The 26,005-nt window shown below is 37.1% G+C and overlaps 5 protein-coding genes across 7 annotated transcripts; 1 reads left to right on the forward strand and 4 right to left on the reverse strand.

Moving 5' to 3' along the window:
- Positions 1 to 13: 13 nt before the first annotated feature.
- On the reverse strand, positions 14 to 3,253 carry LOC130172668 (serum paraoxonase/arylesterase 2-like). Its single transcript, XM_056381530.1, has 9 exons — positions 3,140 to 3,253; positions 2,817 to 2,884; positions 2,513 to 2,568; positions 2,147 to 2,312; positions 1,382 to 1,505; positions 1,083 to 1,283; positions 882 to 963; positions 370 to 498; positions 14 to 283 (listed from the first exon to the last, which is right to left on the reverse strand). The coding sequence occupies exons 1-9, from the start codon at positions 3,220 to 3,222 to the stop codon at positions 122 to 124; spliced, it is 1,071 nt and encodes a 356-aa protein (XP_056237505.1). The 5' UTR covers positions 3,223 to 3,253; the 3' UTR covers positions 14 to 121.
- Positions 3,254 to 4,333: 1,080 nt separating this feature from the next.
- On the reverse strand, positions 4,334 to 7,495 carry LOC130172667 (serum paraoxonase/arylesterase 2-like). The gene is made up of 9 exons (XM_056381529.1): positions 7,351 to 7,495; positions 7,139 to 7,209; positions 7,001 to 7,056; positions 6,315 to 6,477; positions 5,825 to 5,951; positions 5,413 to 5,616; positions 5,243 to 5,324; positions 4,767 to 4,895; positions 4,334 to 4,569 (listed from the first exon to the last, which is right to left on the reverse strand). The coding sequence occupies exons 1-9, from the start codon at positions 7,425 to 7,427 to the stop codon at positions 4,408 to 4,410; spliced, it is 1,071 nt and encodes a 356-aa protein (XP_056237504.1). The 5' UTR covers positions 7,428 to 7,495; the 3' UTR covers positions 4,334 to 4,407.
- Positions 7,496 to 8,759: 1,264 nt separating this feature from the next.
- LOC130172558 (casein kinase II subunit alpha-like) lies at positions 8,760 to 14,482 on the reverse strand. Its single transcript, XM_056381359.1, has 15 exons — positions 14,345 to 14,482; positions 13,530 to 13,621; positions 13,103 to 13,179; positions 12,773 to 12,901; positions 12,551 to 12,662; positions 12,310 to 12,411; positions 12,166 to 12,216; positions 12,013 to 12,072; positions 11,767 to 11,850; positions 11,554 to 11,664; positions 11,357 to 11,458; positions 10,295 to 10,395; positions 10,055 to 10,203; positions 9,849 to 9,938; positions 8,760 to 9,611 (listed from the first exon to the last, which is right to left on the reverse strand). Exons 4-15 carry the CDS (start codon positions 12,871 to 12,873, stop codon positions 9,496 to 9,498), a joined length of 1,179 nt encoding a protein of 392 aa, XP_056237334.1. The 5' UTR covers positions 12,874 to 12,901; positions 13,103 to 13,179; positions 13,530 to 13,621; positions 14,345 to 14,482; the 3' UTR covers positions 8,760 to 9,495.
- On the forward strand, positions 14,063 to 18,115 carry LOC130172559 (uncharacterized). 3 transcript variants are annotated; one of them, XM_056381361.1, is made up of 11 exons: positions 14,063 to 14,284; positions 15,276 to 15,390; positions 15,552 to 15,613; positions 15,746 to 15,778; positions 15,926 to 15,964; positions 16,247 to 16,294; positions 16,451 to 16,501; positions 16,737 to 17,150; positions 17,251 to 17,289; positions 17,397 to 17,469; positions 17,699 to 18,115. In XM_056381361.1, the coding sequence occupies exons 2-10, from the start codon at positions 15,383 to 15,385 to the stop codon at positions 17,420 to 17,422; spliced, it is 720 nt and encodes a 239-aa protein (XP_056237336.1). In that variant the 5' UTR covers positions 14,063 to 14,284; positions 15,276 to 15,382; the 3' UTR covers positions 17,423 to 17,469; positions 17,699 to 18,115. The 3 variants fall into 3 exon arrangements, with proteins under 3 accessions (XP_056237336.1, XP_056237335.1, XP_056237337.1); XM_056381360.1 differs by lacking the exons at positions 17,397 to 17,469; positions 17,699 to 18,115 and having other exon boundaries at positions 17,251 to 17,390; XM_056381362.1 differs by lacking the exons at positions 16,451 to 16,501; positions 17,397 to 17,469; positions 17,699 to 18,115 and having other exon boundaries at positions 17,251 to 17,390.
- Positions 18,116 to 18,140: 25 nt separating this feature from the next.
- tyrobp (transmembrane immune signaling adaptor TYROBP) lies at positions 18,141 to 19,354 on the reverse strand. The gene is made up of 5 exons (XM_056381363.1): positions 19,158 to 19,354; positions 18,989 to 19,009; positions 18,765 to 18,908; positions 18,606 to 18,673; positions 18,141 to 18,483 (listed from the first exon to the last, which is right to left on the reverse strand). The coding sequence occupies exons 1-5, from the start codon at positions 19,291 to 19,293 to the stop codon at positions 18,427 to 18,429; spliced, it is 426 nt and encodes a 141-aa protein (XP_056237338.1). The 5' UTR covers positions 19,294 to 19,354; the 3' UTR covers positions 18,141 to 18,426.
- Between the last annotated feature and the right edge of the window lie 6,651 nt (positions 19,355 to 26,005).

The raw sequence follows: 26,005 nt of genomic DNA on the forward strand, positions 1-26,005 counted from the left end.
CCCAGTGTATATATCAGGTAAAATATTTTATTTATTTTTTTGATAATCATATGCATCCAGATCTTTTGGTACAACATTTCTAGTCTATAACAGTAGCACTCATAGACATAGAATACATAGATTATTTCAAATCGCAGCACAGGGCTTTATGGAAAACAGAGCCAATAAGCAACTTTCCCTCATAGGGAGCTGCTACACTGGAGGCCATTAATACATGGCCATTATCAACGTACTCCCGGCTCACCACTGGCTGCTCTGAGTGAATGTTCTTGATCTGGATGACCTGGGGGAGACAAAAAGACAAGGCAAATTGTCAGGCAAATTCAAACAATAATGAAGCTTTATAATTTTAAAATAATGAACACAAACCTCAGAGCCAGGTGGATCTTTGAGGTCAAATGTTGACAGCTTCATGGCATTTGGATGACAGCCCAGCCAGATGTCACCTGTCTTGTGGTCCACTTCGATGTTATCACAAAGTGACCCAACAGCTACAGACTGGTTGGAAACATTGAACACAGTAAATGAAGCTTGATAATCGGTTTCTGTCAAAATGAGGGTAAAGCATGTATAAATATTGTGTCTAGGATTAAGTTGTAGTAGTTCAGCATTTTGATGTATACACTTATTTGCTTTCTTGCCAATAGTTAGATGCTCAGACTGATGTTCGCATCAGTATGTAAAATATGAAGCTAAAGCAAGTGCCGGTTAGTTTCAAGTCTTTATACTAAGCTAAGATAAATAGCGTGATAAATGGATGTGAGAGTGGCGCACATCTTGCATCTAGCTCTGCAAGAAGACTTACCTCCCAAAATGCTGAACTAGTTGTTTAATTTAATTTTTTTTTTCTGAGGATAGAAAATAAGAAAACACAGTAATACCTTAATATACACTAGTTGTTCCCCTTCTTGCCTTTCAAAAACATTTATCTCATGGTCTATGATGTCTGAAACATAAATGTACCTGTAAGGGGAAAAAAAGCAGTTCTGGTGCATTAGAACACACAGCGCTGTGGAAGTATTCAGTTTAAAAAATATGCACATGTACACCATTAGTGAATGTTGAAATGAACTCATAGTAACCGTTTGTCAGGTGATATGTTGATGCCGTTTGAGGACATAATACCATCGGCTGCCACCCTAACTTCCTCTGGACTGTAGTACACCACGTTGCACAAGGGCATACCCAGGATGGCGGTCAGAGAGTTAAGTGCAGTATTGATAAAGTAGTGATCATTAGTGGCATAGAAGCTCTCGACTCCGACTGCAACAATGTCATTCACGCTGAAAGACATGATGAATAATCATTTTTAAAAAAGCATATGTAAGTTGTCAAATGTAAACTCTGTAATACTGTTAAGGGTTTATTGGACAGGACATACCTGTGGAGTAGATGGTGGGTAATAGTTTTTAGGTACACAAGTGTGTCCTCGGTAACAAAACGGAAGATCTCAACCTGGCTTTTGTGCTGAGGGTGATTGACAACAAACAGGTATACAGAGCCATCTGCAAAGAAAGAGTAACGTGACGTGCGTTGTCATCCTTCTCACCTCACAGCGTGGTAGAACTTAAAATGAAAAAGTTTCTGTCTGTGTTTGACCCATGTTCTGGTCTCACTGTCACACCGTTGCAAATTTTCATGTTGCTAAAAGTTGTAATCATTAATCTTTTCAGTCATTTTGGCATCACTCTTGGTTACCAGCATGTATGGTTTAACATGACAGGTCAAAGAAAATGATGGTTTTTGATGTTTTGGGAGGTTTTACGTTTGAGATCAGGTTTAATCTCTGTGACAAATACATTGTTTCCGGAGGCAATAAAAGCCAGTTTGTTTGTCCAGAATTTTTATATGAAGCAACAGAATATTTTGCATATATTATTATTATTATTATTATTATTATATCATATATAATTGTTCATTCCTTACACTTCTATTTGTTTATGCCTTATTTTTAATTGGTTGTTTTAGTATTTAGCTGTACCTGTAGCTGTCACTTTATTAAATTCATTACAATTCACGAGGCCCAATGAAAGGTGTCTAGTACTTTTAGTATTTTATATTTTCACAATAATTGCAATCATTTTATGCACAGAGCCTTTTTTTCTTTTTTCTATAGTTGAGATGTTGAACCTGATTTGAAGGTCACCTGTTTCATCAGTGTATACGCTAATGCCATGTGGGTTGAAAGAGCTGAGGTCCAGCTCTCCTTTGATTTGTAGCTGCACTGGAGTAGGCTTTGGATGCAGCAGATCTAAAATGTACATTTTCCCTGGATCATCAGAGAATGAAGGCAATCCAGGATACTTCAGCCCCTGAGTGGAAAACATTGAAAGTAAGACACTGGTACAGAGCTGTGATTTTGACTTGAGATCATTACAGAAACACTTAAGTTAGCTAATTGGTAATCACAACTAATTTAAAACTAATATAGAGGATTCATAAATGAAATTACACTGATGCATTAATTCAGATTCATGCAATTTGTGGCTATGCAGTCATATTAATAACATACTGTGCTCAAGAAGGCCAGTCCATCTTTAAGTATTGTGATATCCTCTGCCCCATATTCTGTACAAAACAAAACAGAATGAAACTCCTTTTTGGTTCTTTAATCTTACCACCTTAACATTGCAAGACAAATATTTGATGACACTTGACCTACTGTCAGTTGCCTGGATTTCAAACTCTTCAGTTATGATCACACTTTACACATAATTGACATCAGTGTAAAAAGATGTTTACTCTCCAGAACATGATTGACCATGTAAATGCCTAAATGAAGACCGTGACATGAACATAAATCCAAGAATGCTTACCAATATTATTTAAATAATGACATTTGAGGTGTTTCACTTCCACTTCTCTGGAGGCAAGGGTCATTTCCCTACAGAGCAAAGTAAACATTTAACAAGAAAACAAAACGCAAGAAGCTATACCATATTTTATAGCTATATCATTTGCAGTGTTTGGATATTTGTAAACTTGTAAATTATTGCCTTAATGCATGCTGAGACTTGATCTTTTACTGTACTGATCTTAGTGTAGAAAACAGCACATGTGAACATTGAGGAGCTGTTTTACTAAACCTCTACATCCAAATATGGTCTCTATCTTATCTCTAAGAATAATAAATACTTACTTTAGTTTAAGAAATCTGTGTCCAATGAAAGCAGCAAAAGCAGCAACAAGAGCAGCAAGCAGCACTTTCCTCATGGCAGCCATGTTCAGAAGTCAAAGGTTACACAGGAACTCTTTCAGAGTGCATTTACATAGCTGCACCAAAGATGGAGCTAAAGTGTTTATACCAAGGAGCAGAATTAGATTTACCCTCATTACTTCAGGAAATCTGGATGTGTTATTCCTGATTGACATCATAAATACCCCAAAGAAAAACTCTCACCCAGCAACTGATGTGGGGCATCTTTCTTTTGGTTACTTTTTTAAGAAGTCAAGTCAGTATTTATTTAGGGATCTTAATCACACTCATGCGATTGTGTCAACACACCTTGGAAAAAAAATTGGGGCTATAGAAGAACAAAACATTAAAAGCAACTGACATATAAATATAAGTACAAAAAGTCAGATATGACATTATGTGCAATATGAATACAGTGTACCCACACAATATAGTGGGTACACAATAATAAGGAGGAGGCTGGACAGACAGTTCTGTCTGTCCAGAGTTTCTGATAAAAAAAACAAGATAAGACTTGTGTAACTTGAGTTATGTAAGAAATACTGGAGGAAGTATTGGTATACTGTTTGTCAAGCTGCATATAAAAAATCCTCACTCATATTCAGTCATTTTGTATGCTGTCACCAACACAGCACAAGACAAGCTAGAGTTGTAGCGTGACTCTGTTTTATTCCTTTCAAATACAAGAGAGAAATGTGACATTTTTTTAAATAGCAAATGGAACATGTAAAATCTAAAAGTTCACATTTTCAGGTGACCAGTGAAAAATATTCTTTTTGTGATACACAGCAAAGCAACTACATGAACTATTTATGTTTGATTGAAAATATAGTTATTCAAGCATTTATTTCACAGTGGTTCATGTATCTAGTCAATTCAATGTCTTAAACCAGTTTCAAAGGTGCTCATTACTCATTCCTATGAATTCAAGTTAACACTATGCATCTATCTTCCTCCAGCTCCTGAGGGATACTCTTACACCACCTGAGAGACTTGAGGGTCTATTACCACATCCTGTTTAGTTCAATGGGGTAAACTGCACTTTTTCACATAGGCCACAAGTGCTGCAAGATCTATGTATATCATCGTTCAAATCACCATTGCCGTGCCTGATTGAGACCCTTACAAAGAGCAAAATCTTGATTTCTTTTTTCTTTATTGAACATTATTTTTTTCTGCTCACTGAGAATCATAGTTTACAAAGTCATTGCCTACTTCAGATCACAGACCAAGGCTTTATGGAACACGGAGCCAATGAGCAACTTCCCCCCATAGGTAGCTGCTACAGAGGAACCCATGATCACATGACCGTCGTCCGCGTACACCTGAGTCACCACTGGCTGATCAGAATGAATCTTCTGGATGCGGATGACCTGGAGAAAACATAATCGCAAGACAGAGACAATTATAACAAAATGAATAAGTCTAAAACGATAGCTCATGTGTTTGGGTAAAGACAATATTGGTGTGAAAATTCCAACACATAAAGCATAATATATTTTATGTCTGTTTTTGTGATGTTTGTCAAGGTTCTCACAATTTACTATCTGGTAAAAGTGAATGGACAAACCTCTGATCCAGGTGGGTCTTTGGGGTCAAACATGAAAGCTTTCCATCCATTAGGGTGACAGCCAAGCCACAGGTCACCTGTTTCAGGGTCAACTTCAATGTTGTCACAGAGGGAACCCACAGCCACAGACTGGTGAGACGTCATAGACAAGGTTATGATAATACAGTCATCATGGTGTCTTGATTACCCTGAACTGCAATTTTTGCATGACCTGTTTTTGTAGTTACGGTGGCAAGAAAAAGTAAGTAAACCCTTTGGAATCACCTGCATTTATATGTAAATTGTCTTAAAAATATCATAATCTAAGTTACAATTATGAACAATTTTAGAAATATAAAGATTTTTCCCTTCAAAAATAATAGTTATAGGATAATTCCAGAAGTTATATGTTTAATTATTGATGTTGAAGCATACTGAGTGATCAATGGAAAAACAAATTCTATATAAAAATATTACTGAAATGTTGTTGCATTCACCTTCACAGTGGCCAGTGTATTGTCCTCTTTCCGCTCCAACACGTGCACATTGTGGTCAAATAGGTCTGCCACATATATATGTCTGTAAATGAAAGACAATGGTACAATGAAGAAATTCAGACATGTGAAGCATGAATGACCTTATGCATGTCCCTGCTGATCCTTCCTACCTTTTATCTGGTGAGATATTGATGCCATTTGCAAAGTAGTAACCCTCAGAGACTATTTTCACGTCCTTGGGACTGTAGTACACAACATTAGTCCAAGGCTGAGCGAGAAGAGGCTCCACCAAACTTTTAACGATCTCATGGGTAAAATAGTGATCATTGGTTGCATAGAAGCTATCCACACCCACGGCGACAATATCGTTTACACTGGAAAGAAAAACCACAAATGACAAATTATTTTAATGACATAAAATAATTATTATTGACTACAATATATATGTTTTGCATAAACATGTTAACTTAGGACATGGGATAGTTTTGCAAACACTTTATCAGACTGACTACAGCTCCGTACTCAGTAAATCTCAAATGCAGTTCACAGTAGGTACAGTTTAAATTTGTCACCATACACTACCTGTAGAGAAGTTCGTGCTTTATAGTTTTCAGATACACCAGGGAGTGGTCGTCCTCAACAAATCTGAAGACCTCTACTTGGCTTTTGTGTTGAGGATGATTGACAACAAACAGATATATTGTGTCATCTGATGAGAAACAAGGAAAGCATTGTAAAAAAATAAGTAAACACTACTCGCTTTTTTAACACTGACATATTAAAAAGGGAAATGTCCAGATACTCTACACACACACACACACACACAAACACACACACACACACACACACACACACACACACTGAGCACCAAATATAAACCATCTTCAGCAGTTATACAGTCAGATTTGATTTTTCCATCACAAAATGTACTTTATTTTGTGCTATCAATGCAGATCGGTTGAGAAATAGAAATGTTAAATCTGGATCAAATTGAGAAAACAGTAAAGTCACTAGACTAGGGTTTTTGCCCTTTCAGGCAGACTTGTGTGACTTAAGTGATAAGTGCTTTTACCACTTGGATCAGTGTATACACTGATGCCATGAGGGTTGAATGACTCCAGATCAAAGTTTCTTGGCATGCGCAGCTCCACTGGTTTTATCCGAGAATCTTGTAGATCAATGGAGAAGATCTTCCCCGTCACATCTGAGGATGGCATTCCAGGATACTTGAGACCCTTGAGATATTAGAAATAGATTAACAGACTATAAAAAATATTGCACAAAAAAAAATGACACCATACATTAAGTAAAAATTATCAGGGAGAGTGGATTGTAAAGGACCAGTACATAGCCCAGAATTGGATACATATAAGCTTTGTATAAGAGGGTTTTTCTTCTCTAGAGTAGCTAAATAACATCTTTTCTGCATTTTAAGACAAGCTGGTCAAGTCCATTTTAAGAGAAAAGCACATAAGCTATTGACCTTTATGGAACGTTCATGGTTTTAAGTAGGATCAAGACGGATTTATTTTTATCTTTGAAGACCACCAGAGGGATTCATTTGGAGTTGAGTTAGTTTTCTTTCTCACATGACAACAGCGTTAGCCACTGATTAAAATCCCTGACTGAAACATAAAACAAGTTGGACAAGCTGGACACGTTTTATTGACAGGACTTTTATTCTTAGTTGCACCGTTGTTACAAGTTTGTTTAACCTTAGAAGCATAGGTTTGGCAGCTCTTCAACTCAAATACTCACAGCGCTGATGAAAGCAAGTCCATCTCCAAGGATCGTTATATCCTCCGAGCCATAATCTGCAAGCACACAGTTGCGAAGTTAATCCTAATGTCCTCTCGTGTTCATTTTTCAGTTTTATTTTGTTTTGGCGTTACTCACCCAAATTTTTAAGTGCAACACAGTTAGGGAGGTGATTCTGGACCAGCTCCCGAGAGGCGAGAGTCCTTTTCCTGCAACGTTTTCAACACAGAAGTCACTTAGAGGCAGGTGGCCACAACAGAACTTTTATTTTTCCTAAAGAAAAACGAGGAAACAGAAGCTGAAACATAGCCTCGTTGTTTAAACACAAACGGCGTTGCTTTCTGTACTACCTTAAGTTGACAATCCTCTCTCCTAACAGCGCCGAAAAGGCAGCTATTACAAGTGAGATGAAGCCTAACTTTCCCATTTGGAAAGCGAAAATGGCAAACTTTACAAACAGCACAACCGGCTGAGCCCTGCAGCTGAGGCGTGCCACAGCAGGCGCAACTAATGCTGCCTTCAAGACTATCGGACATTATGTCAACTTAAGTTTGTTTTGTTGATTAACAAAAAGACTAGTCTTAGTATCTTTATACAAATACTTTAATTACGAACAACGACATCTTGCAATGTAAACATCGGCAGTGGACTTGATTGATTTCAACCTCTTCTTCTTGGAGCTCTAGGACAATATACGCCTTTGTTTACTCATCTCTTGATTAATAAGATAAAACAAAGCACATTTAATTTCATAGGCCTATTAAACGCACGTACAAGCGAGACAAGTTTTTCGTGTTTTTGATTTCCGACATTTGAGAAGCACCCGAATGTAGCATGATCCCGATTGGTTGGAGCCGCTCTAACTGGAAAAAAGTTACAGCTGAAATGCCACAAATTAAATTGTCTGCACGGAAGTTATGGATTTATTCTGATCTCGGTAGTGAGCAGAGGGTTGTTGGATGGATGTTTTTCTATTGCACTGCAGGTTCAGTCGTTGTCGGCTAGTAGCTGTACAAGCAGTTCCGTCCTTGTGAATGAGTGTGTATCAGATGCTGTGAGTGGTTGTACCATAATTGACGATTGACATCTTCACCGTGGGTCCCTTTGCACATGTAATGGCAGGAGTCGTTTTTGTGTATAGTTTGAACCTCTGTCAAACCACTACAAGTGGGAACACTGCCTGCCTTGCATTGGCCTTCATATTTTCAAAAGAGCACATACATGTGAGTGATGAACTCACCTTTTATTTTACTGTAATTAACTGGAACCTGAAATGACCTGGGGTGCAGGCTACATGTGCTACCCCCATTTTGACCAACACTGACAGAAACGTGTGCTCTGAATGTGGTTCATTTCTCATTCACACAATCAGCTTTTATTTTTTTTTTTTCAAGCTATCTAGAAATATGTACATTTACACTTTTTGCCTCCAAAATGATTAAGGATATATGCATTTTCATCCACATGCTCCCTTACACACATCTGTACAAATAGTGAAAAAAAACATATTAGTCACACATTCACTTTGTTCAAGCTGACCAGAATAATAGGGCTGTGAATGTATGAACACAAACTTGGGGAATCCACTTTGTTCTAAACACACCGTAAGTCATTTGGTGCCAAAATTCATTCATTTTATCAAAGGAAAATGATCCTGTGGGATTATCTGACTATGCTGTTCTGTTTTAAATTCACTTATAAACTGCCAATGCAACCAGTCAACAGATGGTATACTCAATAACATGTAGTGCCTGCAAAGCCCTGTTTAAATTGTTTATTTTTGAAGTTGTTTTTTGTAGGTGATGACTCCTCCCAACATAAAACAAAAAGTTACAAAATTGTCTATGTAATCAAAATCATGTGTAAGAGACTTCATAAAAAACAAACATGAACACATACATACACATACAGAAGTGAAAGTAACATAAAATTGGCAAACTATTGACCCTGTGATATTCAGCATTGGGTGCATGCAACCTGACAGTAACTGTAGAATATCTACAAAAGTCCAATTAAAGAATGATAGCATCTAACAACTTCAAAACACCAACAACTCCTGCACATTACATCGTGTGCAACCAGCGAGCACTGTTAGTTGGGGCACACCAGACTCCTGACTCTGTTTTGTGAAGTCGTGTAAGGTTCACAGTGTAATACAGCAGGATCCCCATCAAACAGTTTCAAGCAAGACTGTATATTTGGAACATACAAAATAAATTTTATTATCCATTCTCTTCATGTCTACATCTTATTAGAATTTCTAGACAATGGCATTGTCAAATAACACACCCAAATTAATTCTAATAATCCTGACAGGTGCAACAATACATTTCTGTCAAGTCCAGGTGTCAAAATATAACTGAATGTGAAAAGCAATTTAAATCTTCTTCTTTTGTTATTTTTAACATAAAAAGGGGAGCCATGGCCCTGGGCCGCAGTGAGAGCTAGGCAGGACATGGCCATGAGCACACATAAACACAGGTGAGGAAGTGGCTTCAGGGTTGGGCCCCAGTGGCTGCAGGGACTTGTGTGGCCAGAGTGTTGGGGGCAGAGATGACAGGTGATCCAGCAATGTTAGCCAGTGGCTGTGAGGAGGACATTGAGGTGATGCCTAGAAGAGACAGGGAGCTCATTTATCATTTGGAAATGCTCATATTTACATGTCACCACAATCTAAATTTAGAGATATAACTTTCTTTGCTGCCATTTGCCGATGCCCCTGTTGCAATCTGCCTATTTGTTGGCTCCAAAGAAAGTTATGCCTCTAATATGCAGCCAAACAAATGGCATCTGCAAATATAGACTATTTCTTTGATTAGGGTTGTTCATTCCAAGAAGTATTACTCACCGGCCATCATACTTGAGGAGCTGACTGGTGTAGAGCTGGCAGCCATCCCCCCAGGAGTGGCCCCCCTTCCCTGATCTTTAACGATGGGATCTGCGGACAGATTTGAGCACCTCATAAACCAAATACATGTGTTGACAAAATTAAGCCACCACAAGTAGCGCGCACAAATTCTGCTTTTTTGAAGAAAAAAAAAAATGCAATCTTACAGAAGTAGGGATGATCCATGGCCTCTCTGGCCGTGAGGCGGGCTTGATGGTCATAGCGCAGCAGTTTGTCCAAGAAGTCTAGAGCCTCGGTGCTGACCAGGTGCTGGTTCTCACTGTGCACAAACCTCTCCCACCTTTTGCGGGAGTGTCTAGAGAACAAACCAGGGATTAAGTGTTGAGTGTATTCATTAGGAAAAAATATTAATACTGTATTGAGGTCAAACAGCCGCAATGTTTTACCTTCCCAGAATGTCATTGAACCGTGGATCCAATTCAATGTTGTACTTGTCAATGTAGTCGTACAGGTCCTCGGTGCCAAGTACTTTTGCAATCCGCACAAGCTGCAAGGTAGAAGAAACATAATTCAACAATTAAAAGATAGAGTTAGGCATTTGTTAAAGGCTGTGAAGCATACTGAGGAATGTGGACTGGATTCCATTGCAGTATATTTATAATCAATTAGGTAGTGGATTTTTTATGACATGTATACATGATGTCAATAAAGTGGTTATTGTGTTTAAAAACAGATATGAACAGTGTGCATGTTTCATTAAATATCTGTATAGTACATTTACAGTTTGCAAACGTTTTTTTTTTTTTTTTTTTTTAAATAATCAAAGCTAACTGAACCAATGAGGTTCGCTCTGTAACTGTTAACTCACATTTAATGACCTATACTATTTTGCAAAATAAACATTATAAATCCATCATAAGATAAAGCTCAATTTTGTTTCATTTTGATGTTCTGATTACAGTAAACTTTCCTTCATTTAAGAAGCAAAACAATTTTATATCCAGTGTAAACCAGTAATAAACTACAACTATCTCTAACTTCTATAGAAATAATTATGAGTTCAATCACTCAGCACAGTGTGAAAGTTGTACAGGATGATTTTCTGAAAAATAAATCAACATCTGTTATTGTGTACCAATGGAAACCATTCAACAGTACTGTTGCATAGGCCCAAATGAGCCATGGAAACAACTGGAATGCTGTATGGTCAATGTCCTAGTGTAGGCAGGGAACGTGGGAGTAAAATGTGTTATGACTGTGTCCACTACTACAGTCTCACATTTGTTTTTTTACTCATTTTCTTTTCCATTCAGTACACTAAACTGCCAAAAAGTTAATAAATGCCTACCCTCACACAACAACTGTTGAGACAACTTTGAGAAAGACATATCACATGAGGCCTAGCAGAGTTGCTGTGTTGCTAATGTCTAGTGTCAGAAGAATGTGGTTTGACTGTGTAAAAACAACAATACTATGTAGTACAAGGTGTTAAAAAAAAGTCTGCATACCTGATCGTAGTTGTCATGACCATGAAAGAAAGGTTCCTTTCTGAAGATCATGCTGGCGAGCATGCAACCCAAACTCCACATGTCCAAGCTGTAGTCATACATCTACAAATAATACAGAGAGGTGAAAAGGTTTTAACTAACTTCATGACTGTAAAAACCCTGGCATGACTAGACATGTAGGGATAAAAGAGCCTCACCTGGTAGTCTACCAGCAGTTCAGGTCCTTTGAAGTACCTGGATGCCACTCTCACGTTGTATTCTTGGTTTGGGTGGTAGAATTCTGCCAAACCCCAATCAATTAGACGGAGCTGGAAGTTAAAAAAAGGTGAATACATATTAGAAAATGTAATTACCTGTTGTCAAAGGGAAAAGACAAGACATGAAGAAAATTTCACCAATTGAGATCATACCTTCCTGTGTTCATGGTCAATCATTACATTGTGTGGCTTGACATCTCTGTGCATTATCCCCATACTGTGGCAGTAATCCAGAGCCTACCAGGATACCAGGAAAATATATGTTAAAAGTATTCTCTGACTGTTCAACTGATTTAAATACAGTTTGATATAATGTCTCTGACAAATATTAAAAGAAACAATGTGGACTATAAAATAAAGTGTAAATATCAAGTGTAAGTATCAAAAACTGTTTCTTACCTTCAAGATTTCGTACATGTAGAACCGTATGTCAAAGTCAGATAGGGTTTGGTACAATTGCTGTAAAAACAAAGAACGTATGGGCCATCAGAATAAAAATAACTTTGTATTAGCTTCTCTTAAATTACAAGTCAAAAGAACCCTGATCTTTACCTTGAAGTCTGTGTTGTTCACATGTTCAAAGACCAGAGCAGGGGTTCGTGACTAAAAAGATAGAGAGAGAAAAACAATGTACGTGTTTATGCATTTATACACAAGTCCTGAATTGTTAAAATGCAATAAGGAGAACAAAATTACCACAGGATCCTTGACGATATCTAACAGTGAGATGATATTTGGGCCACCCCGCAGATTCTCCAAGATCTTTATTTCTCTCTTGATTTTCTTTTTCTTGACCGGCTGTGAACAATGACAGTCTTGTGAGGTACGTAAAATCTCCATTGTAGTGACAAAATATAGTATAATAATAGACTGAGTTTTACCAAAAAACATTGGCAAAACACAAATTATCTGGCTAATCAAATGATTATCGCCATACCTTCAGTATTTTGACGACCACCTTTTCATTGTTTGTGATGTTTATGGCTTCAAACACTTCGCTATATTTTCCTCTCCCTAGTTTTCTGACTAGCTGATAGTCATCTTGGTTTCTAAAAAAAAAGGGAAAAATTAAAACAGTTAACAATCCTGACATGGTTTACCCAACAAAGCAAAATAAAACAAATACAACTAAAGCCCCAACAATTCCCCTTTGCCTTACCCCCATTCAACAACATGGGACTCATAGTCCCAGTATTCCCGAGGTCTCTGTGTGTTTACATCAGGGTAAACTCGAGAACGGCTTGGAACAGGGCCAGACATATTCTACACAAGATCTTCTCTAAATCTCCTATAAACATAACAGGACAAGAAAAACAACAAAGAGAAAAGTGAAATTTCAGCAGCTTAATTTCACAGTAGAAGACAAAGATATTACAAATATTAATAAGTACTTAAGTATTTTATATTCTAATTAATCATGTTTCAGAGCATCCTTATGGTAACCATAGGTGATATAGTGTATATAATCAGGTATAAGATAACACAATACCTGGGAGTATCCCTCCAGGATGTTGGTGATAGATGAATTGGAACAGGAGTGGTTGAGATGCCTTTATGGTAAGAAAGCTACATGGGCACACAAAAATAAAAAGACACTTAGAGCGAATTACTGACCATCCATTAAAATTGTTTCAACGCCATATGTAAAACCGAAAAATGAAAATCATAGCTTTAGACAAGTTTTCACTTGAAAATGTTTTTCCCACTCTTTCTCAGGATGTTCATCTGAATATGAGTGTTTCAAAAGAAAATGCAAATGTTTCTCACGTGCTACGAGAAGGCGGCAACAGTACGGTAAAAAGTAAAACAACAGCATATGTGAATACAGATAATAACTAAACGAAAAACAATTCAAACAAAATTAAATTATTGGTGGCTAGCGTGTCTAAATATGGTGGCTTGTGAAATGGAGAAACCTGAATGTTAAATGGGGGCATCCAACCAGTCTAATCAGGAGGTACAGGGTTCAATACAGTCATCACTGGGGGCTACACCAAGGCAGTATCTCCTGTTGAAAAGAGACAGAAAGTAGGTTGATTAAATCAATGCTCTCAATTAAGCAAACATGAGTGAACTATGTGAGCCAACGTACGCTAACCAATACAGCTAATAAGGCTGCATTAAATTACTGCATTTATGAGAAGCATTTAATCGACAAATGGTCTCTCTGATACAAGATACTCGTTCAGTTATGCCCAATTTGCCCGCTTAATACTTTAATGAAAAGAAGACTGTACGCAGAAACCTTCTGTGGCCCAAGGCCTGTACAAGTGCAGTGGAGCTAACAGCTAGCTATGAGGCGAACCGGGCAGCTGGCTGCTAGCTAGTTAGCATTAGCTCGGCAACAGCAGAGGGAAAAGCCGGTTGGAAAGTCACAACTAGCTCTCGACCACAGTATGGGCCTGTAACGGAAATAAACGAACAGTCCGCGTAAAAATAGTCAAATCACCATTCCAGCGACCATTACTAACGTAGAGCTAAACAACTATCTTCGAAAAATATATTTCCTAAAGCTAAAAAAGTGCTAAGCTAACAGGCTAGGGGAGTGAATAGCTGCTGGCTGGCGAGGCAACTGGCTGACAACGCCTTGAAAAAACATCCTACAAACACCGTGGTCGAGCAGCAGAACGGCACGGCTGTTGTGATACTTGTTCCCAGCTTTCCCTGACAGGTAAAACACTAAACGGCTGTTCCAAACCTACGACGATTTACGGTTAAATAACACGATTACCTCTCGGCGCTGTTGGGACGTCAATATGGCGATGCTTGGGATCAAGAGCTTAGTGCGAACAGCCTTTCCCGCAGAGGGCGCTCTCCCTTTTCTTTTTCATGGAGGGGAGATCGTAGCGCTCTCTGCCACCAACAGGTCTGATTGAAACAGAAACTTCAGTCTGTATCTGTCTGTATGCTCAGACAGCTGTTTTGTGTGATAACGTTGTATTATCCTAACCCAAACACACGGCTAATTTCTACATGCAACATGCTCTTTTGACCATCACAGGCCCTGCAGACACCGGATATGATTTAGTATGTTTATGATAAGTAGGACTACATCATTTCAATTTTAATAGTAGGAGTACATCAGTTATAAGAGTCAGGGTTTAACATATTAATTCCTCTGCTAACCTAAAATAACAGTCCCCAGCCCGACCTTTCACTCTACAGAGACACGCATGAGACTGCAATTCAAATTGTTGTGCTCTTCATTTCAGGATATTTCTACCCAGAGACATTTCTATACACTGATGTTCAGTGGGGCCTGTTTTTTTAAAAGGTCTTTGTTTAGGCAAAATATAGAGCCACACTGGTTAAATGGACAATGGTGTAATAGTGACAGAAAACAATACATGGTCTGTGGCATCATTTAAAAAGCTACCTCAGTCAGAAAAAAAAGCCAGAGGCATTTTCCTGAAGTAACCGCTCACCTATAATCAGCACATAGTAGAGAGACAGACTACCGTAATTCTTTTTGTGCGTTTGAACGTTTAGAGATTTTAGTTTCATCTTGTAGTGATATAATGAATAGATCTTTGTAAACTAATTAGGACCTTTAGCCTAATTGTTGCTCCTCTGCCTACAAGACACAGACTGTTGAACACACAGAAATAGCCTTTGATGAAATCTCAATTTGATACACAGTGTCAGAATCTGTAATTAACCAGGGCAAGACCTATTCAAGGTTAAAAAGCAGGATAAAGTGGAAGTACTTAAAAGCCAAACAGCTCTCTTGCTGTCAAACAGCAGACACCGCTGGAGCCTGCAGTCAACAATGAAGCTGTAAGTTTTAATATTTTGTCATATAAATATTTGTCTTTTCAATCACCTGTCATTGAAATATATTTTATTTCTGAGCTATAAATGTCATAACGCCATAAATTTGATATGAACATGAATTTCTCACCAAAACCTTGAGTGAATTGTGATTTTATTTGTTTCAGCATCGTGTGGTGTCTCCTGCTTCTTCCATTTGCAACTGTGGTGTTGACAGCCCCAGTCAGAGGTAAACCCATCTGCAGAAAGAAAAAATTATCAAATGTTGTTTTGAGCTTACTCGGCTTTTATAGTATATGTTTAATATTTATTAAATAGGACAGTAGCAATCACACCTTTTCTGTCTTTCTGTCTTTTCAAGATCGAAGAGAAAATTTCATAAGCTTCCTGAATGGTGAGATTATTTATGTCATTTTTAAATGTCAATTAATGTTTTCTTACATGCAAAATAGTGCTTGTGATGGTGTTTGAAATCTGACAAATGACTGTTTAAATCATTACTGTGAACCTTTATCTCATATTTTTTTCATTACTGTTATAGATGCACTTGGCGCAATGACCACACCTGCATATGCAACAGGTCTGTGATTCAGAATGGATCAGTCAAACATAGTGAGATACATTTGGTTCAGTGACAGGTGACAACTTATCTCACCAGATCCTCAAATTACTTTTAGTTCCCCAAGAATGGAGATGTGAGGTCACAAAACAGAACTGAGACATTGTATGTGTGTGTTTGTGTTGCTTTATTTTCTAGCTTAATCTTCAGGGTGAACTGAAGCAAGCATTTTTGACAGTATCTGATTGTGACCATGTAGAACTACCTCAGTGATTATCAACACATATTTTCTCATGTCTGCAGCAAATAGAAACCCTACAAGTAAACCTGTGACAGATAAAGACTCTGAAGGTACATTTTCATACTTTTTCATACTGTTGAAAGAAATGTGTAAGGTAGTGCACAGTAGTGGACTGGTTATATATACATTTAAGCATCTCAAACATACAATGTATGTGTTTTTCATCAGTGGGATTTCATTTTAAATAGCAGCAAACTCTTTCACAGATATGTCAGATGCAAAGTCTGCAGAGAGTTTTGACACCATTGGGTTTACAGGTGTGTGGGCTTTATTTTACATGCAAATGTAGAAAAAAAATCTTAATTTTCTTATAAATAGAACTAAAAGTTTTGTTAATATTTCAGAACCTGAAGTATCTGATAAAAAATAGTGGTGTATGCAGAGGTGCAGTACCTTAAATCTGAGCTATAACTCGTAGTGATGTTAATGTCTGTAACAATGCAGACAATATATTGATGCAGATGTTATGCCTTTTATTCTTCCCATATACAGACAAAGGCCTTGAAAGTCATGAGATCTGGATTCCCGAAGTTATGGTGAATGATAACACACCATCAGGGAGGAAAAAAGGAGTGGGCAAAGACAGTGTGGGGCCAGTGGATGTGAGCAGAAGACTGGTTCAGGACCTCGGGAGCAGAGAACCGACTGATCTTGACAGTGAGGAAGGAATGACGGTGGTTGCTCAGGAGGATGGAAATTTGTCAGGAAAACAAGTTATCCGTTTAAGCGGAGACAAAGTGATTGACAGTGCCAGTCAAGGTGCCAATCTCCAAGGAAAGGTGAGGAGAGTTAATGGGTTGATTGGTGTGTTGGCCCCAGGCCAAAGCAGAGAAATGCAAGACTGGGACAGTGCGGAGGACAACAATGGCAGACTGCCTGCAGTAGGAAACACCAGAGATACAGATGGTAAGACCAGATTCTACATTATACAAAACAATATACATTGTTCCAAGAATTATACCCAGAGCGATCAAAGGCTGAACAATTGATCTTAATATTCCCACAGAAACCAGAGAGTATATCAGCTCTGAAACTTATCCAATCGGTAGAATATTTTTTTCTTCCATTAGTCAATATTGTAAATACATTGTTTGATTACTTTCCTGAAAGCCCTGTCATTTTTTGTGATCCACTTTCTCTTATGTGCTTTAGCCCCCCCCAGAACACAGCCCCAGTAGCTTGTCTGTTCCAGCCAGGAGCCGAGCCTCCTGGTGATCATATAAAGGTCTCTGCATTTTATTTAGACAAATGATTTCTGCTTGGATTTTTATCCACCTAACCCAATTTAGAAAACAACTCCATGACATATTGTTACCACATTTAAATTCCTTACATTTCATCCTAGTCTAATTACAAGACGAGACTGCTTCCTAGATCTTGCTTTGTTATTCAAATGTTATGCATGTAATGTTGAATAATAATTGAATAATTGTTTTTCCTGCCATTTTTTTTAGATTCCATTTCTTCCTCATAATGAGTCAAGGGCTGGCATCTGTTGACTCATAGGAAGCAGACAGACTGCTTCCACATAACGCTGCTTCTGGGACTTTTTGATCCAAATTTAGATTAGATTATTTAGATAGTCATTTTAGTTATGCGATCATGTGGAGAGATTTGAGAAACAAAGCGGTTTCAACAATTTTGTATTAAATAGCATAAGTCTCTACTGCGTGATGTTTGGTACAAAAGCTGTAGTATGAGAAATGTGAAAAAAATAAAATTAGAAATGGGCACAAACAACTTTTGATGACTGGACAGAAATGTGTTGCTTTTATCTAGTACTGAAAGTCTTTGTATGTTAATTGTAATGTGAAAATGTATAAGTAATCCTCTGAAATATAACTACAAAATAAAATAAAATGTAAAAACTGCATATTTTTCATTTCCTTGCTTTGAAAAAATGTAGTTTAATAATAATAAGATAAATACAAATACACATTTTAAGACAGTTTAAGATTTACAAAAAACAAGATTGTGATGCAGCGAACATCACATTCAGCATAACACAGTACTCAGTGAATAAAATATACATATTACATGTAAAAGACACATTTATAAAGCATCTTGTTACCTATAATTCCACATAAGTATAAGTGGCAAAACAAGATGTGCATAGAGGAGTGTGTGAGTGTTGTGAAAATACAGATGAGACGTTGTTGGGATTTTTATAGCTTTAGTTGTTTCATTTCCTAAAGTGCTGAAGCTCACTGTACACATCTGATTGGACTCCATGTAACTCCTATAAAACAGTAAAAGCAATTCATCATGGAAAAACAAATAATATATAATTAACACCCTAAACAATGTGATCTCCACATTTAGTGTCTTTGAGGCTTCATTGATAATGTAGTTTTACTTTACCTGGTAGGGAGATTCTGTGACCTCTGTTGGCATTTTCTTTGATACTGATGATGGCAAGTTTCTTCTACCTGATAAAAACATTTACATGTCAAGTTAGTGTTGTATCACCACCCAGCATACTCACAAATAAGCAGGGATGCTGATATTTTGAGTGGTCACCATCATGAGAATCCCATTCTTTCCTTCTCTTGTGTTGAGTGGCAAAGCAGAACACAGAAATAGTGATGAAGATGGTCAAAATAATGTCAGAAGCAATAATGGCGATTACAGACTCCATGTTTATCAGGTAACAGGAACCACACTCTGTGAAAGAATGGAGAAATAGGATTGAAACACAAAACCAAAAGACAGCTTGGAGAGATTTAATTAGAAAAGTTAGATACCTTGCTGTCCATCTGCAGATCCTGAAAGACAAAGAGTTGATAAAACCTCAGATGATAACAAAAACAGCTGAGAGAGTGCCTACGATAATTTACTATTGTGCAATCAATTAGTACACTGGTAAAAGACCAGCACAAAAGACCACCACATCACATATAGCACATCACTCACCAAACAACGAACCCACAACACAAAGAGCGTCAGACATCTTCTGTATGTTGGTTTCAGGTCGAGGAGGAAATGTGAGAGAGAGGCTGATGGCCACTGTCCTTCTGATCTTTTTCCAAATGGCTGTGTCGCTGCACATAAACAAGATGATCCGCCACCAGCACGGTCAGGGGTGTGACGGTTTGTAAGCTTGTGACTGCACTCGGAGGAGGAAGAGGGAGTCCACTGAGAGAAGAGGAAGCTGCTGTTTTTGTTTCTGCTCTGTAATGTCACATTCATGTGAGGGTTGCTGGTCACATACAAACAGAAAAATTTCCACGCTTGTCACTTTTGATCATTAAGATTCGGGGCTTCTTTTTTGACTTTTAAACAGTGTACTGATACTTCAAATGAACTAGTCCAAGTGATGCCAAGATAAGGAGCTGTGTGAGGTCAGTTTCATTACAACTGCAGTTTCTGCTGAAACACAAGTGATCATACTCCAGATAGTGCATTTCCTCATGACCTGTGGTGTAGTGCAAGCTTTTGGCCATTGTCGCTGCTACCTAGTCTCTGAGCAACTGGTAAACCACAGGTTTATCTATAATAATGCTGTACTGTCAGCAAAATGAAAACACACCTTCATTGGAGACTTTCATGTTTCATTATGTTCAAACACAACAACAAAAATGGCAATGATAATAATAATGTTTATTAATATAGCAAAGGGAAAACAAGCAAACAAATTTTATAGAAAATACCAAGTAAACCAATACATTACATACATTAATTAAACAGAACCATATATGAATATATAACAGCCACAATAATATTAAATAATATTAATAATAATAATCATCATCATTATAATCATAATCACAATCACAATCATAATCATAATCATAATCATAATCATAATCATAATCATAATCATAATAACAATGATAATTTAAAAAATTGCCTATTAATCTGTGTGAGTTGTAAGTAATGGCTTTATTATTGGTCAATTAAATATTTCCTCGTTCTTCACAGATTGGTTATAAACCATGAATAAGAACAACTTCTGGGTTACCAGGTTGTGAAAAATCCCTTCAGCTGGTGTTTATAAAATTAAGCAGAATGCTTAGTATTTCTTTTTTCTGTTGTTAATTCATTAGGAATTTTCCTTTAATAGGTTGTTTGACCTCTGACCTTCTGGAAAAGAGCTGGGCTTCAAAATCCATTGTCCACATTCATAACAGTTATAATGAACACATGATAACACTTCACAATACAGCCTGCGATTGACAATGTCAATTTGTTTTATGAATGAAATGCTCACTGGTTTTGACTGATATTTAAATGTAGGTAAATAATAAGACCACAGGAAATGAGGAAGTGACAACTGGGTATATTAGAGAAAATGAGAAATAAATCATACCAAGGTCAAACATAGCTAATACTGAATGTTTGATAATGAACCTAGTACCTAGTAATTATCATTTTTTAATCCTTTTAATTACACAGTAAGAATAAGGTATGTGAGCTGTAATATAGTGCGTGGCCCCTTCCCCTCACTTAATTACATAATAAGAAAAATGCTGTTAACACCAAATTTTAGTTTTGTTTCCCACTTCTGTACCTTTTAGGGAGTCTATATTTACAAAATGCTGAATAAGAATAAGAATAAGAATAAGAATAAGAATAAGAATAAGAATAATATATAGAATAATATATAGAATAATTCTATTTTCCTGCCCAGTGGTTACTCGCTTGCTCCCTATAGTCTTGTTTTCATCTGCTGTACATGGATATCATCAGGAACCTGTAAGGTGATTCTTTCAACAGCATTACACTGTTCATCATGGGCTGTATCATAAAGAGTGACCAAAACATTTTTTGTTAATGACTTATTTAAATTTATTATCTTTTGACTTTTTTTTATTAATAACTTAATTACTGACTCGCCAGCCACATTTTTCATAACCTTGTCCCTCAAAAGTTCTTCTTAAAAATACCTTACAATTGATATACAAAGAATTAGCTTGGCTTGAAGCAGGGACCTTGCAAGCATACAGCAGAGTCTGAAACACACAGGCCACCAGGCGACAGTTCTGTTGAAAAAATAAATTGCTTACTATCAATTAGCAAAAGGTTGGTGAGGTGAGGTGCAGTTGCTGAATTTCACTGTGCATCAAAGAAAGTCCACATATTATAGGAGCTGAAGAGGAAGAATTTTGAAAAACAAACAAAATCTTTTCACAAAAGAATAAAACCTGTCTCAACTAAATGCTGGTGTATACTTACAGTATGCCATGGTGATGTCAAAAGCTACCTCTCTCAGTCTCTCTAAAACACCTCTAAGCATTTATGAACTCAAGGGAAATTCTGTATACACAATCTCTCTGCAGCAATGTCCCAAATTTTTGTGAGAGTAGGAAGGACAGTTTAGCTATTAACCCCATGATTGGCCTATTGAAAAACTCTGCAGTAGTTATCTCTACAGGTGTTTCCACTGCGTAGACAGACTACCCTGCACCAATAGAGTATGTAGACCAGATAGATCATACAGAGATACTGAATTAGCTTTCGTTGTTTGTGACTGAAAGAGCAGACAGCAGTTTAACCACACTATAACCTCAACACACAGTGGGACTTAACACCATCTGCCTTCAATCTAATCAGGTTGCCTGTGTTAGTCACGCTGCACAAATGTCACTTGAGTACAGCATAAAGTTCTGTCTTTTATTCATTTATCTATTTTTTTTAAATCACTCATATCTATAAAGCTTTTTATAGTATATATATATATATATATATATATACACATTCTTCAGGGCCTGCTGCAGTTTACTTTGCTACCAAAAGTAAACTGCAGTCGATGCTGTGTGGTTTAGTTACAGGGCAACATGAATAGTATTCAGTTTGTTTTTGTAACAAGGACGGTGGATTTGATTCACACGCATGTTATGTTTCTACTGAACAGTGTGATACGTTTTTTAATTAATTATAATTATTGTTTATCTTAAATATCATAATAAAATCTGTTTTTTAGCAGATAGCCGAAGAGCACAAGTACACATTGTGATTGAATGTAAAAGATTCTTTACAGAGTTACAGGACACTATTGTAGCTCCATTGCCATCTATATAATAAAGTGTAGTAATAGTCTAATAAGTGTAAAATTAAGCATTATGTGTTTATTGTATGTGTAATAAACTAAGCAAATTCATATTTAAAGGTCATCACTTGCATTTATATATAAAAACAGAATAAAAACAATTAGTACTCTGCAGCATTTTGTAATATATGTTGGAGCAGGATCTAAAAATGTGACACAATGTCACAATGTACTGCACCATTGTTAGATTAGCTCTTGCAGTTAGCCCGGACGTTCATGTACACTTTGTGAGCTGTGAAGAGAAGAGAAAAGACACAGACAGTCACTAAATGTACAAAGAATGTTGAGATCAGCAGAGTCATATATAGACCACAATCAACATAAGAAGCAACAGCTTCCAAAATATAAGCTGTACATCATGATAAGACAGGAGAAGGAAAGGCATGAGCAAGTCTGAAAGACCGTTGGGAGACCGGGCAAGGAACCCTGATAAAGTTTTATGAACTCCAATGCATTTTTACTGCATTTACTTTTCAGATATGAAGACTATAATAACATGACTCATTTCAGCCTCACCGTCTTACCATTGTCTATCTTTTGACGCCGAAAGCTGGCACAACGATAAGTGACAATAACAATGATCAGCGTCAACAACACATCTGCACAGATGATGCCTGCTATTGTCCCGGGCTCAATCCTGTAGCAAGATGGACTGGTGTCTGGCACACACAGAAAGACAGTGAACGAACAGTCAAACAGAAAAAAAAGAGTGGGATGAAAGAGACAGAGGATGTGAACTAAGACACAAGTGGAAAAAATGACTGATCAGATGTGGTTGTAGGCCATAGATTTGTATTTAAGTTGCTTTTTTTGTCTAAATGAGAACATTCATTAAAACAGAATTTCACAGTTATGAGTGTGTGCATCTTCTTTTTGTTGTGCATACCTGTGAGCGCCCCAGTCAAATCTTATAGAAAAAGAAAAGAAACAAACAAGATTCCATCACAGCTCAAACTTGCTATTGATATCATGCAGCAACACCTCTGTCAGTTAAGTTTCCGCCATGCAAAATGTTTGTGGTTTCATTTTCCTGTGTAAGACCACCTTATTGTGTGTGTGTTGAAAAAGAAGTGAAGAAAGCTTTAAAATCACACTTACTGCAAAGAAAAAATAGGACAAAGAGAAAGAACTTGTTGTGCGCCATGTTTGTTAACTTAGTTATGTCCTTTCTGCAAGACAAAAAAAGATCAAACTTTGTCTTGTTTCACAGCCTTCAAAAGTGTTGAAATGCATTCACTCAACATGTTAGACTCTCGTATCCTTCAGATTTCATTATATTTGATTTCGTTGTGATAGTTATCTGGGAAAAGTCTGAGTCAGTTCGAGACAGTTAAGGCTGACAATGTTTTTTTATCTGCAGCAATGAATACACAACTTTGGTGTCACAATGAGTAACAAGTTACTGAGTGGGCATTTGACAAAAAGATGAAAAGAGAAAATAAATTGTTGAAGGATTTCTCTTAAAACATTAAAACTTTGTTATAAATCATCTGCATTTCATGTGACAAATTCTGTAATCCCAGTCATACTAACCTATTCTGGTTGTATATCTTCCATATATCAATCAATCTAAAACTACAGACATTAAATGGTTAAAAGTTAAGAGTTAAGATCCTCATACCTGCTCTGCACGGACTGATCTGCTGTCTGGAATCCAAACGATGATGTGACTCTAGTTTCCCATTAGTTTTCACTTTTGAGGGCTGACGTCAAATTTTCTTCCGTCCTCTGATGAGATGAATCACTACCTATTTGTTTTTGTACAAACTCCACACGGGTTGGCAATTTCGTGACCACAGAGTTTATCTGCCTGATTGCTGATGGTTTAACTGTGACAGAGAAGTTACACATTATAGTACAAAAGAGAAGAATACACTTTTAATGTCCAAGTGAAGAAGTTTGTTTTGGACTTTTCACTGCAGTTTCAAAATAACAAAAAGATAATACAATTCACAGGCATACAACATTAGAAAAAGACAATGGAAAAAAATGTTACATACATATATTCAGCACTGCACACAACCACACATATATAAACCACTTACTTCTATATGTTTAAAATACCAACACATCTAGGTACAAAAAATATCTGGCTTTGTTCTCTAACTCAAGTAACTTTATATCGAAGTTGAAACTCACAGTGGAGAACATGAGCTGCATCTTCTTCAGGGCCTGTTTACTGAGACAGGGTTCATGGATCATCTACAGTCTCCTACAGTCAGAGATGTGTGAGAAAGTGTGTGGGTTGTTGAAATGCTACCCTCCTGCTAATACTGTGACTCTGCTGACTCTTAGTGGCCAAGTACCATCAACGGCAAACTTCTGTTCTACTTGATACACAGATACACTCATAATGACATACAAGGATTTGTGCTTTTATTGGACAAAGTTTCAACCAACCATTTTGGCTCATAATTGCTCGTCCTCAGAATTCCCTCTACTAGCCAGTCTTCTTGTCCAATTTACAGCATGAGAGTCCTCAAGCCTGTGTATTTATGATTTATCTGGTAGTTGCAGAGTTTAACTTAGAGACTGTACAGTTTACATTATCAGTGTGGTTTGTCTGCAGTTTCATTTTAGGTCAGCAGTGGCTTGCCTTTGACTTAGATTGATTTTGACTCTTTGCAACAGCAGAGGGAGCTGTGACACTTCTTTACGGACACAATTCAACAGCACAAACTGATTCCTTTGAAACTGAAAATCTCTTAATAGTATGCAGGATTCACAAACTATTGCTCCTTGTAATATTCCTGCTTTTTCAAAGTTCACTTCTTTCTACGGGATGAAACTGACTTCCTACAGACAAAAAGGCATCAAGGTCCTGTCTCATTCAAAATAATGCAGACTAGACTGGGGACAACTTTAACAGATAGTCAGATAGTCTTTAATAACAGATAGATACCATAATCATGCATTGGCCATGCCTTAGAACCTCAACACTTCAACATCCACGCAGAGACAAACATAAAAACATCCATAGGAAATACATAAGCCTACTTCTCCTTAATGATACTGATAACACACGTTGAATTTCATATTATTTATTCTCCTATCATAACTCATGCAGCCATTTAAACTGCTACACATTGGGCAAACAATCAGATATTTGTAGTTGAAGGTGACATGCTGCCATGTGTTGATTAAATTAGGCTTAATGAATACTGTTATTTCCGCCGTCCCAATTGCGCTTAGTTCACACGACATAAATGAATAAATTCACCAAAGTATTCAGTGAGAGTTTTGTGTTCAAAGTAGGGGTTAAGGCCTATATCAGATTTTCACTTCATGATTATCCTGGTCAAGAATTCACAATAACAAGATTATAGACATGTATATAAACTACTACTAATACTACTACTAGTAATAATAATCATCATCATCATCATCATAATGTCATTACTCAAATTAATCTTTGATTTGCGTGTTTTGTCTCTTTTTTTTGGCAAATGAATTAAGCTGAAATATGAGCGTAGGGAGGTGGAGGGTTTGTAACCATAACACAAAACAAACAGAACAATTCTACTTCATGGAAAGTGAAAGGGCAACCAGATGAACTGATTAACAAAACATCCACAAGGGTTAACATCTGGCATCATGATATTATCATGTATTTATTATTAACACAATATCAATATTTCATTTTTTAAATATCACAGTTGTTGTCAACACCGGTACATAGTGACAACCCTAGTTCAAAGCAAGAGTGAAACTA

This window comes from Seriola aureovittata, chromosome 7 (assembly GCF_021018895.1).
Source record: "Seriola aureovittata isolate HTS-2021-v1 ecotype China chromosome 7, ASM2101889v1, whole genome shotgun sequence".
NCBI classification, from domain to species: Eukaryota; Metazoa; Chordata; class Actinopteri; order Carangiformes; family Carangidae; genus Seriola; species Seriola aureovittata.

Coding starts and splice junctions, on each gene's coding strand:
- LOC130172559 (XM_056381360.1), top strand. Junction 15,965..16,246: donor CACACCTGCATATGCAACAG/GTCTGTGATTCA, acceptor TCATGTCTGCAG/CAAATAGAAACCCTACAAGT. Junction 16,295..16,450: donor GACAGATAAAGACTCTGAAG/GTACATTTTCAT, acceptor ACTCTTTCACAG/ATATGTCAGATGCAAAGTCT.
- LOC130172558 (XM_056381359.1), bottom strand. CDS start 12,873: ATGTCTGGCCCTGTTCCAAGCCGTTCTCGAGTTTACCCTGATGTAAAC. Junction 12,412..12,550: donor TGGTCGTCAAAATACTGAAG/GTATGGCGATAA, acceptor CATTGTTCACAG/CCGGTCAAGAAAAAGAAAAT. Junction 11,665..11,766: donor TTGACCATGAACACAGGAAG/GTATGATCTCAA, acceptor TTTAACTTCCAG/CTCCGTCTAATTGATTGGGG.
- LOC130172667 (XM_056381529.1), bottom strand. CDS start 7,427: ATGGGAAAGTTAGGCTTCATCTCACTTGTAATAGCTGCCTTTTCGGCG. Junction 5,952..6,314: donor TGTATACACTGATCCAAGTG/GTAAAAGCACTT, acceptor GTTTCTCATCAG/ATGACACAATATATCTGTTT. Junction 5,325..5,412: donor AATATCTCACCAGATAAAAG/GTAGGAAGGATC, acceptor TTTCATTTACAG/ACATATATATGTGGCAGACC.
- tyrobp (XM_056381363.1), bottom strand. CDS start 19,293: ATGTGCAGCGACACAGCCATTTGGAAAAAGATCAGAAGGACAGTGGCC. Junction 18,909..18,988: donor ATCTGCAGATGGACAGCAAG/GTATCTAACTTT, acceptor ATTCTTTCACAG/AGTGTGGTTCCTGTTACCTG. Junction 18,484..18,605: donor TCACAGAATCTCCCTACCAG/GTAAAGTAAAAC, acceptor ACTGTTTTATAG/GAGTTACATGGAGTCCAATC.
- LOC130172668 (XM_056381530.1), bottom strand. CDS start 3,222: ATGGCTGCCATGAGGAAAGTGCTGCTTGCTGCTCTTGTTGCTGCTTTT. Junction 2,569..2,816: donor TCATTATTTAAATAATATTG/GTAAGCATTCTT, acceptor TGTTTTGTACAG/AATATGGGGCAGAGGATATC. Junction 1,506..2,146: donor CGTATACACTGATGAAACAG/GTGACCTTCAAA, acceptor CTTTCTTTGCAG/ATGGCTCTGTATACCTGTTT.